At 33.4% G+C, this 14,439-nt stretch overlaps 2 protein-coding genes across 2 annotated transcripts; one reads left to right on the forward strand and one right to left on the reverse strand.

Moving 5' to 3' along the window:
• On the reverse strand, positions 1-8,967 carry LOC143548118 (uncharacterized). The gene is made up of 10 exons (XM_077039368.1): positions 8,780-8,967; positions 7,083-7,150; positions 5,467-5,492; positions 5,106-5,196; positions 4,409-4,504; positions 3,863-3,931; positions 3,718-3,776; positions 2,444-2,566; positions 621-692; positions 1-71 (listed from the first exon to the last, which is right to left on the reverse strand). The coding sequence occupies exons 1-10, from the start codon at positions 8,858-8,860 to the stop codon at positions 7-9; spliced, it is 750 nt and encodes a 249-aa protein (XP_076895483.1). The 5' UTR covers positions 8,861-8,967; the 3' UTR covers positions 1-6.
• Positions 8,968-10,086: 1,119 nt separating this feature from the next.
• Positions 10,087-14,184, forward strand: LOC143548100 (reticulon-like protein B11). The gene is made up of 5 exons (XM_077039355.1): positions 10,087-10,138; positions 10,256-10,436; positions 12,200-12,341; positions 12,828-12,897; positions 13,918-14,184. The coding sequence occupies exons 1-5, from the start codon at positions 10,087-10,089 to the stop codon at positions 14,076-14,078; spliced, it is 606 nt and encodes a 201-aa protein (XP_076895470.1). The 3' UTR covers positions 14,079-14,184.
• The last annotated feature ends 255 nt before the right edge of the window (positions 14,185-14,439 follow it).

Consider the following 14,439-nt stretch of genomic DNA (forward strand, 5'->3'; position numbering starts at 1 on the left):
ATTAAATCATGACCGTTGACTAAAGTAAATGTTCATCAAGTATCTTGAAGGATTGAACCCACTTAAGATCACTGCAAAACAAACACAATTTTTATTTATGTTTATTGCATCTAGGCCTGTAAATGAACCAAACGTTCGGTGAACAGTTAGTGAACCGTTCGGCGGGAAGGTTGTTTATGTTCGTTTATTTAATAAACGAAAAAACATGAACAGATTTTTTGTGTTCATTAACAAACGAACGAGCATGAACACTTGTTGTGTTCATTCATTTATGTTCGTGAATGTTCGTTTATTTATGTGCGTTTACATATTAATAGAAAATAATAAAATATTATCTTGAAGGGTAATCTACTTAATGGTTTATATCTGTTCATGTGCTTTCATTTAAATGTGTTCATTTACATTTGTTCATTTATGTTTGTTTATCTTTGTTCAGTTATGTTCGTGTACTGTTCGTTTAGTACATAAACGACCACGAACATGCCCATTTTTTAAATAAACGAACACGAACACAAAATATGTGTTCGATTAAGTGTTTGTATTCGTTCGGTTCGTTTATAGGCATAATTGCATCTAAATTGAGAGATTCGAGAAACATGATGAATGTAAGTAAGACTTACAAATGGGTGTAAATATGATCACAACGCCTATTGGGTATAAGAAGAAAGTGGTCTTCTCTAAAAATGGAAGCACTGCAACACATATAAAGCTAGTAAGATTAATCCGCAATACATTTTCTGTAACCTTCGCAGAAAAAGGAGGGAAGACAACAAAATTTCATAGTTTCACATTCACCATTGGGAAAAAAAACATCGAACTTACCCAATTATCGGTATATAAAAGAAAGTTCACTTAATAAACGAAGTTAATCTTATGCGGTGTAAATAATTTAATATTAAAAAGGGTGACATTATCATGTTTTTAAAGGATAATTATAACTTTCATAATAACATACACACACGCATGCATACATATATTAAGCAAATTTTAAAGTGGCTATATATTTTCACTATTTGTTAACTTCATAGTGACAAAAAACATGTTGTAATATGAACAGGTAAGATTTATATTTAATCACACAAAGGATGTTAGGGCAGAATGCATACAATAAACAAACCTAAAGAGATTGATGTCAAAACTTTGACAATTAGTTTGAATATCCGAAAAGCAAAAGTTGTGCTCTTTTTGTGGTGTAAGAGAACAGTAGAAAGAATGTAGTGGATTAGTGGGTTTATATAGGTAAGATCTCCATTCTGCTACACTACTGTTGGCAAAAAAATATGTATATATTAAGTTATATTAGCAAGTAGTTGACATCAAATCTTTTCGGATTAAAAAACGTGTGTAAAAGCAAGATATCAAAACTGATTTGCATTCACTTTGAATGAAAAAAAAGGTACTAAAAAGGTACGAAAAAGAGCATCTAATTCGTTTTATTATATCCACTCAGTTTACCAATTAATTTTATTACAGTGTTCCTAAGTTAATAACAATTTGCAGTTTAAGAAGCCGTTTCCTAAATTAAGTTTCTTTTCTATGAAAACCACATGAAATAGAAACAAACTTTAAACTTTTTTTTTATTATTTTGGCAACCAACTTTAAATTAGGCGTAAAACAAAAACCAACCTTTAAAGAACTTTGACAACCAACCTCATTTCTTAAAACAGATTTTACCAGTAAATTGCCGATCTGGCACTGATTTTGAAATGCCAAATTTTAAAATAAAAAAAATAAAAAAAAAACCTGTGAAAACGGTTTAAAAGAAAAAAAAATTCCTTATTTGCATGTTTAAAAAATGATCCTTTTTAAAATATTATAATTAAAAACTATTAAGTATCAAATCAAATGTCAGGTGGCATATATACATTGCACTAAACTTTAAAAAAAATGCCAGATCAGCAATGATTTAAAAACAGCCAAATAATGACCAACAATTGAGTGATTTTAGGCTTTTAGCAACCAACCTCATATCAATTGGTTTTACCTGTAAACTAATGGTGTGGCCCTCATTAACACCGTGCCAGAGTCACCACAGCAGATGCAACATATGCAAAAAAATGCTTACGTGCATTATTCATAAGTAAATAAATTTATGTACAAGTTAAAAAAATGATCTTCTAACTTATCTTTGAAAATATATTAAATATCAAATCAGATGTCATGTGGCATATGGTAGGCACTAAAGTGAAAAATAAATACCACATCAGCAAAAGAAGTACCAGCTACTGGTTGAACATAAAATACCATTTGTTGAATACCGGTAATAAAAATGTAACTTGGTTACTAAAACCACTAGAAAACTTCAAATTGGTGTCTAGTTTATGCCTAATTTGAAGTTGGTTGCAAAGATTCAAAAAAGGTGTAAAGCACGTTTCTATTACATGCAGTCTGCATGTTTTTTTGTATTAGGGACAGAGACTAAAGAAATAAGAGATTACTTACCATCATAACCTAAAAAGTTGAGGTAGTGATAGTAAGATATGGCAACCATGAAAATCAGATTTGACAGCAGAAGAGGAACAAAACCATGTGCCACCAGAAGAGGTGATATGAAAAAATGTATCACTGTCAAAAACCAAAAGAATAATGTGAAAATAAAAAAAAAATTGAATGTCAAAACTACCTGCACATATTCAACTTTTTTTCAACAACGCCACCCATTTATTGGAAATACTCACCCAAGTATGCATACTGTTAGTCATATGTTTTGCATAAAAAGATTTGTTTTCTGATAAATCGATCCAAGAGTTAATGTTATTTCAAAAGAATGAAAGGGAAATGCGTCATGTGTACCAATTTTGTCTAAAGACATGCCAAATGACAAAATGTCTATCAACTTTTCTGAAAAACAACGATTTTAACTTATAACTGCCATAAATAATGTCTTTCCATAAATAATGTCTATCAACTTTTCTGAAAAACAACGATTTTAACTTATAACTGCCATAAATAATGTCTTTCCATAAAAAAATATGGGCACTTCATCATATGGCGTCCTCTTTGCCATGATATACATAAGTGGGTGGCTCGTAAAGTAGTTTTAATATGTGGATATCGTCATTAATACCATATCATTCTTTTTCCAATAGATTGATCATATGATGGTATATTTGTCTTTTCAAACGCTTTAATATAAACTTTTGTCATTTAGGGGGTGTTTGGATTGCTTATTTTCCCCTCCTTTTAACTTTTTAACTTTTGCAAAAAGGAGAAAATAGAAAAAGGTGTTTGGATAAGTGAAAAGGATTTTAGGTTTTAACTTTTCATTTAGTGTAAAAAAACTGATTTTGAGAAGTCAGGAATTTGTGACTTTTGGTGACTTTTGGGTTAAAAATGCATATGTACCCACATGGCCACATAAGCTAATCCAAACACTTTTTTAGAAAACTCCTTTTCAAAAGCCATAAGTTATAAGAGTCCTTTAGACTACATAAGCAATCCCAAACACACCCTTATACTATTTATGTTCAAAAACATGACAAATGATGAAAATGCCGTAAAATGACTTGAAAGGATAATACTTTTAACATATAACTTCTTGACACCTCATCAAAAGTACTTTTTTCCCTTTCCCAGAAAAACCGTGGGCACTTTCATCATTTCACAGTTTTTTGGTGCTAGAGATGATATACATGGGTGGCCTTATTAACAGAGTTTTTTTTTTTTTTTTTTTTGGGGGGGGGGGGTTGTTGAAGCATTTCGTGTATTGTACATACCATACAGCACAATAAACATAGGGAAAAAGGAGTTACAGTGCACATCGAATGCATATAACCTGCATAACAAACAATATTGAAATTTTAACAAACTAAGAAATGCTATTTAAACCATTTAATAAGTATATAGGGTTAAGAAACTTGCCATTCAACCCGTTGCTCAACCACATGACTGTTCGAGGTTTCTTCCCGAAGATATGTATTTGTCAAAAACCTTTCAAAGATAATTTAAAGCAAACAATAAGGTCAGTAAACTAGTGTACATAACTTCATATATATCATTCCAGAAGTTCAAATTTTCATAATGTCCTATTTATCCTTTCAAAAGCATATGAATTTTTTTTGACGAGATGACATGTCCGAGTTGGTCATTTGACACCTAAAAAGGTGACTTGCTCAAATATAGAGTTCTTACTATTTAATTCCCATAATACTTGAAGACGGTGAATTGAGATGGAGGAAGATATGAAGTTAAAACATAACATTTCTATGTTTTAGAAAATTGTTTATAAAAGCATCTAACTCGTAACTCAGATGAGTCAAAAAATGATGAGGGAAATAAAATTGAAGTATTATTAATGAAATTAGGGCCTTAGGGTGAATGCGGTATTATGAAAATCAGAAAGATATATATGACATTTCAAACTTTTAGTTGCATACGACTCTTGATATAACTAGTGACGATGCTTACCAGCAAATAGTAGCCAAAACTGCTCCTGTTAATAGAAAATGAAAACATGTTACTGATAAAACCACATAAACAGCATGCCCAATGCTATGATCATACCTAAAACCAAAAATCATGGCAACATAGTAACTAAACCTTAGTTATAATGATCAATGCATAAGCAACTCGAGGCAACAATCATTTTCCACAAAAAAATGAAACATTAAAAACATTTTGTTCGGCCAAGAATAACTTTATGCGGAAATGTTTGATAAGAATCATGTTACAAATTGTTCATTTGTGTTGACATCTTATTATTGAGATTGAATGATACAAGTAAAAACACAAATGAAACCAATTTTACAATTTATTAATAGGGCAAACCACACAAAATAGAAAGAAAACGTTTTTCTGTTTTTTATAAACAAATTTTAAACTAATCGCAAATTAAAATCACCTTACAACTTATTACAGATTTTAACAACCTCGCTTTAACCATCTTCATCTGTAAAATTGATGATGTGGTATCGATTTATTGTAGTTTGCCCTTATCAATAGAATGTGTACAACAATAATGCATGGCTTAACTTTTGCTACGGGTTTGTGAGCATACAAATGCATAAATAATAATAATACGTGTGTAATTCACCAAATGCATAAATAATAGGCATGCTAAAGTTGTATAGATTTCTCCATTATAATAAGAATGTAAATAACTTACGCAGCAGAATATGCAACAGCTGAAACTGCCAAAAGAAGAATGCAAATTACAACAAAAGCAGGATCATCACGTGCCCACTGATTTTTTGTTTCTGCGGATAAAAAGGTACGATTAAAATTTAAAAACCCTTTTACCTGTAACTTGTGTATGCAGCACCGGTTGAGACCATGTCAGCCTCCACATCAGATGCCACATACACAAAAAGTAAAAAGTTTAGTAACTTAGTTACATGCTATTTGCTCTTTCTATTAAATCCATTAAGTATGTGACAAACATATCATATCCACACAGAATATTCATTTTGCACCCATTATTAATTTAAAATTAAAATTAGAACCGCTTTATGAGAATGTTAGCTTACGCTTATGGTACTTGGTGTGCTGATAGCTGCATCCAGTTCAGAATTCCACATGCCAAAAACATTCAAAAGTTATCATTAGACAGTTGCACAAATGAAAAATCCATTTTAATTTGCAACATTTAACAGACGTGAACAAATGTAAATGGTAGTTTTGCACCTTCACATACACTATCTCAAGAAAGGGAAAAATGAAGAACATTTTGCAACTTCAATCACTAAAATCGACAGGATCATATTACAATGACTAAAATAGAACAAAACTGAAGGTAGGTTATCATACTTTGACATTAACCCTTCCAGTTATAGAGAAAATGATGTGTATGCAGGTCTGCAGAAACAACTCAGACATCACCAACAAGTTAATTTGATTTTAGTTTCTCAATAATGCAGGCTAATTAGCCCTGCTTGCGGTGCGCACATATGATGTATATATGTGTGAACCCTCGGGTGGGCAAAAGTGAAATTGCACTAATTTTGACGTTATTTTACTAATCTCGTGAAAATAACGTTAAAAGTGACGGACGGTTAATCAGGCATCATGTAGTGGCGTTGATAGCTGAAAGATAAGGGTACATGCACCGATCAGCCGGTGTCCTGATGATTGAGTGCTATGTGCCTTATGTCCAAGGCTTGATGCAAAACTACTATCGAGCCGGGGGTCTCACCGGAAGCAGCCTCTCTATCCCTATGGGGTAGAGGTAAGGCTGCCTACATCTTACCCTCCTCAGACCCTACCATAGCTTTGCTATTGGTGGGATATACTGAGTACGATGATGATGATGATGAATAATGCAGGCTAATATTTTTATATATAAAGCTCAAAGCCCCAAACAAGCATTAGCCAACCATATAGTACTATTAGCAATAATAATCTCCCTCCAAAGTACAAGTAATAAAAAATGTCACTAATATGAATATCTCCATACAGAAAGCCTGGTTTCTTAAATGGATAAGAATATGCAGAGGTTATGAAAATATGTCTCAAAATAAAAGTGAGTTTAAAGGTGGAATTTTAAACATTACGCAACTATGTTAAGACCAGGACATGAAACATATAACATTATTTAGCAATTAGCTTATATATCTAAATATATATATATTTAGTTCAACTGACTGAGCATAAAGTTTCTAAGGAACAATAGTTGGAGACCTTTACTTTTGTTTTCTTTCCTTTATTTAATTCCTTCTAAATCTTATATTCAAGTTTTAACACCACTTTCGTAAGTTACTAGGTTATGAATATGTTGTTTAACATCAATAATTAAACTTTATTTTTAAATGTTATTGCTAACAATTTTCTATGTGAGAAAACGAAGATAAAAAAATAAGCATAACTGTCAAGCCCTCCTAACCAAACCGCATTTGGTTGGTTCGAGCAAATCAATATGAACCCTAATTTGAAGGTAAATCAAGCAACATAAAATGATATCCGGTAAGGCGGTAACCTATATACATAAAAATAAGCATTTCCTTATACTTAAAGTAAAAGCAAAATCAAATCCTTATGAAAACCCTGATTTTCTTAAAACTCTAGAAGCACACATACAACTTCAACAAGTTACAAGCTCATATAAATCTAAATTTACTTTTGCAGGAAGTTTCATACAGAGACTTACACAACTTTCGGGGAGGTGCATAAATGAAGCATTTGCCAGAAAGTGTATTCAATGTCCATTTGTTGCCACTAGAAATAAAAAACATACAAGGTATTAAACAAAGATAAAACAGCAAAGCATTTCAAATAAGTATCAAATGGCTGCAACTCATCTAAAAGATTTCACGACAAACTTTCAATTGACTAAACATTCTTATCCATATAATATGAACTGAAGCAAGAAAGAAACTTCATACCTAAAACAATCATAAGTTTCCACTAATCTATCTCCTTCACCAATTACTCAAATTAATTTTTGACCATTCACTATTCCAATTTCCACATGTCATATAATTGCTAATATACACATATAAATATTCTGAAAACATGTATTACTACAGATGTAAATTTGTTGTAGACTTATAGTTTAGTTTTATGATGCTGGAAGTCTGGAACTATTATTGAACATGAATAGCATATGAAAGACAATACATACACAGAATGCTACTCGCTTATTTCAAAATCAACTATAAATTTCTATTCATACCCAATATAAAGTGGATAAATGCTTGTTTAAACAGTCTACGCTCACAAGCAGAGGCAGATAATCATCTTACTGGAAACATCTTTATTTATCCCTAATGGTAACCTTGTAATTTTCAATCCAGCAAACTGCCACTCACATTGATCCAAAATTAATAATAACCTTTAGTACATGACCAAATCTAAAAACTAATAAGAATTTAATTGGTTTCACCAAGTAAGTTTCTGCATGGTTGTAAAAATGGGGAAAAAATAGGCAATTAGTCACTAATCATTCCTAATCGACCCTAAATCCGGCAAATTGCCCGGCCAATTCTGGCTCAGTCCTAAATCGGTTGAGAAGTTGTGACTTCAAAATTTTACATATAAAATTCTCTCTGCGTGTGCGTATAACCAAAAATTACATACGAAAATCCCAATTCGATTAATCCAATAACCGCTAGTCGGTACCCCACCTGCCGTTTAGCGCCTAGCGAGTTCTACAACGCTGAGCTTCTGTAATCAGCCTATGCTAGCTCTAGGTTTTATGCTGATCCTAAAATCTGACTTGAAAGTTCAAAAGATCATAATGCAAATCACTAACTGAACTGTGTATGACCTTCACGATGACTACTTGCCACTAGAGGTGCACAAGCCAGTTTAAAACTCAAAACCGGTTTGGGTTAAAACCGGTTCGGTTTGGTCAACAAAAGTCAAAACCAGTTTACGATCAGTTTCGGTTCGGGTTGAAACCGGTTTCTTACATGTTATGATAAGTTTTGGTTCGGGTTTTTGCCCGGTTTCGGTTCGGTTAACCGGTTTGGAACCGGTTTTGGTGGAGAAAATTACAAACCGGTTCCGAACCTACGGTTTCAATCGGTTCCAAACCGGTTTCTACATAATCGGTTTCGGTTCGATTTTCGAGTCGGTTCGGTTAACCGATTTAGTTGTCCACCTCTACTTGCCACTACTATATCCAAGCACATATAATTAAACTTAGATAAATAACTTAATTTCTAAAATTGATCTACAACAGAACTCATTAACTTCAGCACACTCCACTAGCCACTTAATATATTCAAAACCCTAAACTGTAGCAAATTAGGTTAAAGCTACATACAGTGCATATAATCAGATCAGATCTCCTCATCTACATCAATGTACACAATTCAAATTCATATAAATAAATAATTAAACCTTGATTATCCTACGCAAGTACTGAGGGAAAATAGGATTTGCACGCGAAGGCATTCGTCCTTTGGATGACGTAGGCAACATGTTGTGCTCAGTAACTGTTGTGATTCAGTGACGTCAATTCCGATTGAGATCCACGGTAACGCACAGTTCCGGCGTCAATTCCGATCAACTGTTTGTTCAATCTCCGGTGACTCTGGGACTCCGTCTACGGCTGGGGCTCTGCTATAGATCCCCTCGATAATAATAATAACAATTATTTTATTATTATTAAATTTGAATTGGGTTAATAAAAATGTCAAATTATGATTGGGTTGGGCTTATTTAACTGGGCTGGGTGTTTGTAACAAATTAGGTGCGCCCAAAACAAAAACTAACTCGAAACCCGAACAAAAAAACAAACCCGGAACTGGGATGGTATGGACAAGATATGCGTTTCTCATTTCTGTACCAAAACCCATACTTGTAACCCGATTTGTATATAGTAATACCCGGAAACCGAAACGTTTTATACCCGTAATCGGGTTTTTCCAATGCCCGAAACCAGGTTTTCAAATACCCGATCTATGCCGAAATTACCCCAAAAAGTGCAGCCTCTTAAAAATTCAATCTATACCTGGAAGATACTCGAGTTTTATTGACCGAATTTGCGTAGACACACGGTCTTAGCACCCGGGTTTTACCAACACCCGAGTTTTACTGAACAACGCTAGAGGTGCACAAACCGGTTTAAAACTCAAAACCGGTTAGGTTAAAACCGGTTCGATTTGGTCAACAAAAGTCAAAACCAGTTTATGATCGGTTTCGGTTTGGGTTGAAACCGGTTTCTTACCATGTTACGATCGGTTTCGGTTCGGGTTTTGACCTTTTTTGGCCGGTTTCGGTTCGGTTAACCGGTTTGGTGTAGAAGATTACAAACCGGTTCCGAACCTATGGTTTCAATTGGTTCCGAACCGGTTTCTACATAATCGGTTTCAAACCGGTTCGGTTTCGGTTCGATTTTCAAGTCGGTTCAGCTAACCGATTTAGTTTCCCACCTCTAACCAACTCCACCCGAATGTTTTTCATATTCCTTTTTGTTTATTTTTGGTTTTATTTATGATATCATAACACGTGTAAACTGAAACCGACTGAATTCATGCCGACCAGTCGTTAAACGCTTGGTTTTTTCCACCTATGTGTAAAACACTAGTTTTTACACATCCACCCCTCCAAAACAAATTATTTCCATCTTCTCTCCCAACTTCACCTGATCTGCTCCATTCCATCACATCAGTTCGTTTATTCGTCACAAACCTCATTTGCTTGCCATGGGCGATTTCGGTCGTACTTCCGTTCACAACGCTCTAGGAGGCGGTGCAGGTCATAATAATATTCATTTCCGTTATCAATTTAACATCCGTACGCACTGTTTTAATACGATTCGATTCAGATCGTGATATGTAATAATAATAATAATAATATTGTGTGGTGTTACAGTTGCTGATATATTATTATGGAGGAACGTTTACGGAGGAGTAGTTGTGTTAACCGTTTCAACAGTCTTCTGGTTTCTGTTTGAAAGAGGCGGTTATAATATTGTGGCATTTGTGGCGAATAATCTGCTGCTTTTGATTGTCATACTGTTTTTTTGGGCTAAATCTGCAACTCTTCTCAATAGGTGTGTTTGTTTGTTATTACTGTTTTAGCTCTTGTTTATTGAGATTGATTATTATGAATAACTAAGCAGTTAATGCGGAAAGCATCCGACATAGGTAATTTTAATATCATGCAGAATTTAATTTATATATATAGCAGTTTAACAGTAACAATTCAGTGTACTCTCCTACTATTAACATATTATCCTTTTGCAACTGCCAAAGCACTAACAATTGTAGCATGTAGGAACTGATTAAGACTCAAAACACTAACATTAAACACTAAAAGTTGAAAATTAAGACTTAAAACACTGATATTTGGGAATATCAGGGATATATTTGTGAAATATCGGTCAATATAGCCGATATTATCGGTACGATATTCTGACCAATATTTTGATCAACATTTCACACGAGGACCGATAACCGAGATACCACCGATATTGACTGCATAGATGAGTAACTGATAACTGTTATGTTAGGTTAGGTTTTTACCTATAACCGAAACTGATAACTGAAATCGGTTCGGTTCAGCTTTTATCTGTAACCAAAACTGATTTCTGAAATCGGTTTGGTTATTGTGGCATTTGTTGGTTGTTACACTGTTTTAACTATTGTTTATTGAGACTGATTAGGGATTACTGATAGCTGTTATGCTAGGTTTTTAAGTAAGTAATCATAGACAAAATAATATAGCAAATCTAAATTAATTAAAAGTTACTGAATTCATTATTGAAGCACACTTACAGAAAATCGGATAGATGAATTGGGATCCTGTTTTTAAATATATGTGATAAATGCACTAATAGATTCAAGGGGTGGGCAAAAACCGAACCATAACTGAAAACCGAGCAAGTTAACTATAACTGACACAACCGATCGGTTATGGTTAAGTGATGGCTACAGTTAATGTGTCTTCTTGATTGTAGATCGAAACTGAACCGAACCTTGTATTTTGTGTTTTTCCAATTTTTATACCTCCATTTTTAGCTTCGAACTTGACATTAATGCTGCAACTGTCTATAACTGAGATTAGAACAGAATAATCAAGCTTGGAGCCGGAATATTTCAGCTTTGAAACTTCATAATTGAGCTTGGAACACCATAACCGAACCCTTTTCAACTGGAAGAAAAACAAAATACATTGGACAATTAACCAAACTTAACCGAAACCGGCCATTCGGTTATGGTTATGGTTATGGCTATAATTAAGCAATCTTCCATAACCAAAGCTCGGTTATGGTTATGCTTAAGCTTCCATAACTGAACCGAACCTAGCTGACTTTTGCACACCCGTATATTCAACAAAGTGGCCTGTGAGGGTTTTAGAAATGCTTAATTAACAACTTATATGATTATTGAGGTTTTAAAAAGTAGATAATTAGAGTTTTTGGATAATTAGAAGTGCTGTTTATTTTAGGGCGAAATAGGCTGTTCAACAGGCAGATTGAGATTCATTATTTCAAATTGAATGCTGATTATTCTTGGCATAATCAAAGTTACATTCGGGTGAAATAAGTTGTTTTCAGTGAGCTGATTATCTGCTTCTTCTTATAACTATAAACATGAGTTGTCTAAATAATTAACCCCATATATACCCTTATGCTTGGAGTACTAGCCATTAGCCAATATAACTTCTTATTTGACTTACGATTTATCTGTAGAAGCAATATTTTTTGTGCAGCTTATTGCTAGTGTCGAAACACAATAAGCAGTTTTAATAAGTAATTCCTAACTCTCCCTTAGAAGTAGAAAACAAATGGTTAATATGCGTATCTGAATGCAGACCTCTGCCTCCAATTCCTGAACTGGACATATCCGAAGAATCAGTTCTTATTGCTGCTGATGAGATGCAAGTGTGGATAAATCACGCCTTTTCAGTTGCACATGACATTGCAGTTTCTGGAAACTTGAAAACTCTGATTGCGGTAACATTTCATGACTATTCGTATTACTTTCTTGAAATTTTTGTTTGGCCAAAGTGCACGAAATACAAACTAACTTCACACTTTTTGCCCGTTTTAGCAACAAATTTAATTTTAACTGGTTTCATCTTTAAAGTTCTGATGTGACACCGGGTTATTTCCCCTTTACAAGCCTTAGAAAATGGATATTTTTCTTCCCATATATTTTTAAAAAAGTGTTATTACATGTCACATTCGATGCCACACGGCAATGTATTACATTAAAATAGCAAATAAGATGCCGCGTCAGTATTTTCTGAACAAAAACAATGACCAGAAACAAGTGGCTGAACCGGTCATTCGCTGCTGCAATTGGAAATATAATGTAAGTGGGTTGGTAAAACGGGTAATAAACAGTTGGTTTCTGTTTTATGCACTTTGCTCTTTTGTTTTGCAATATCATGCAAACATTGGATTATACAACCATGCAATTTGTGGTTGATTCTTCAGGTTGTTTCTAGCTTGTGGCTGATTTCTTATGTTAGTAGCTTTTTTAACTTCCTTACACTGGTCTATATTGGTGAGCTAGTTTCTATATTGGGCCATTTTGTATACATCTTCCTAAAAGTTCATAATTTCATATTTATATTCTTTCAAGCATTATAATATCATATTTATCGATTTCACAATAGATAAAATAAGGTTAGTTACTTATAAGTTATAACAGCCTGTTTAATTGAATAAGTGAAGAGAATATTATGGCTGATAATAGGTCTGTAGACAAACCGAACAAACGCGAATGGAGCGTGTTCGTGTTCGTTCAATAAACTTAACTGAACAAGCGATCTTACACAAACAATTAAAAGCACGGGGTTTCCTTGTATGTGTTCGTTCATTAAGAATATAACTGTCTTTGTGTTCGTTTGTGTTCATTTGTTAATAGAATAAACGAATGTTTACCGAACGTAGACGAACGAACATAACTAATAGATATTAACAAACATAATTACGCGAACACCAATTAAAAGTAAGCATGAGCATAAATTTGTTGGACTGTGGGTCCTAAATATTTATTAAAATTCGACTATGTTGTTATAGGCCTAAAAATTTAAATGCCTATGTAAATAAATGAATAAACGTAAACTAACTAACATATATGAATGTAAACGAACATAAAAGAACAAACATAAACGGACGTTCATGAACATAAATGAACGAACAGGACATGAGTTCATGTTCGTTCGTTCAACAAAATGAAAAAAAAAATTGTTCATGTTTGTTCATTCATTAAATAAATGAACTTCCGTCCGAACGGTTCACGAGCAGTTCACTGAAGTTCGGTTGGTTTACAAGCCTAGCTGAGAATTACAGTTTGTTTTCCTATTTGTTTATTCAGTAAAAAAATGTTACATTTAACTGATTTTATTCAACTTACTATGAAGCGTGTAGATGTGATATGTTTAGTGATTTAAAAAGGTAAAATATGATATCATGAAATTTAGAAGGATGTATACATGCGCATGCATATGAAGTTAATTCTTTTTATTTGTTTTGTGCCTACTGAAAACTTGACATGGTATAATTCTTAATTTCATCTCAGGGATACTTTTGAGTTTATCAATACCTTTTTTATACGACAAGTTTCAAGCCCAAGTTGATTCGAAGTTAGTTATAGTGCATAAAATCACCAATTTTATCTCCAGGAAAGCAAACGTAATCTTACAGATGATCCCATCAACACACAAGCAAAAAACACAGTAGCCAATCCATGCATTTTTAAGAAGGTAAGAAGATTCTTCTGTTTTATCCACTCTTAACATGTTTCATGCTGCACATTATGCATTAATAGGTTATAGTAGGGGCGTTTCTATACATAAAACACTTATGCTTGTTTCCTCTAATACTAAAAGAACACATTAGTTGTTGAGTGCACCGAGTGTTAAGACATAAGAGTTGAGACAAAGTAATTTCACCCTGGGTAAACTTGTAAGGAGAAACATAATAGCTTATCGAAACAACTTAATTTTCTAAAGGAAAACTCATAATATTTAATGAGTTCCGTGTTGATTCCTTTTTAATGAGTTCCATGTTGAATATGGGTTTGAAGTTTCTTTTATTATCC

Source organism: Bidens hawaiensis, unplaced genomic scaffold, assembly GCF_021521415.1.
Source record: "Bidens hawaiensis isolate Kalapana, Puna unplaced genomic scaffold, B.hawaiensis_p1.1 tig00014910_1, whole genome shotgun sequence".
NCBI lineage: Eukaryota > Viridiplantae > Streptophyta > Magnoliopsida > Asterales > Asteraceae > Bidens > Bidens hawaiensis.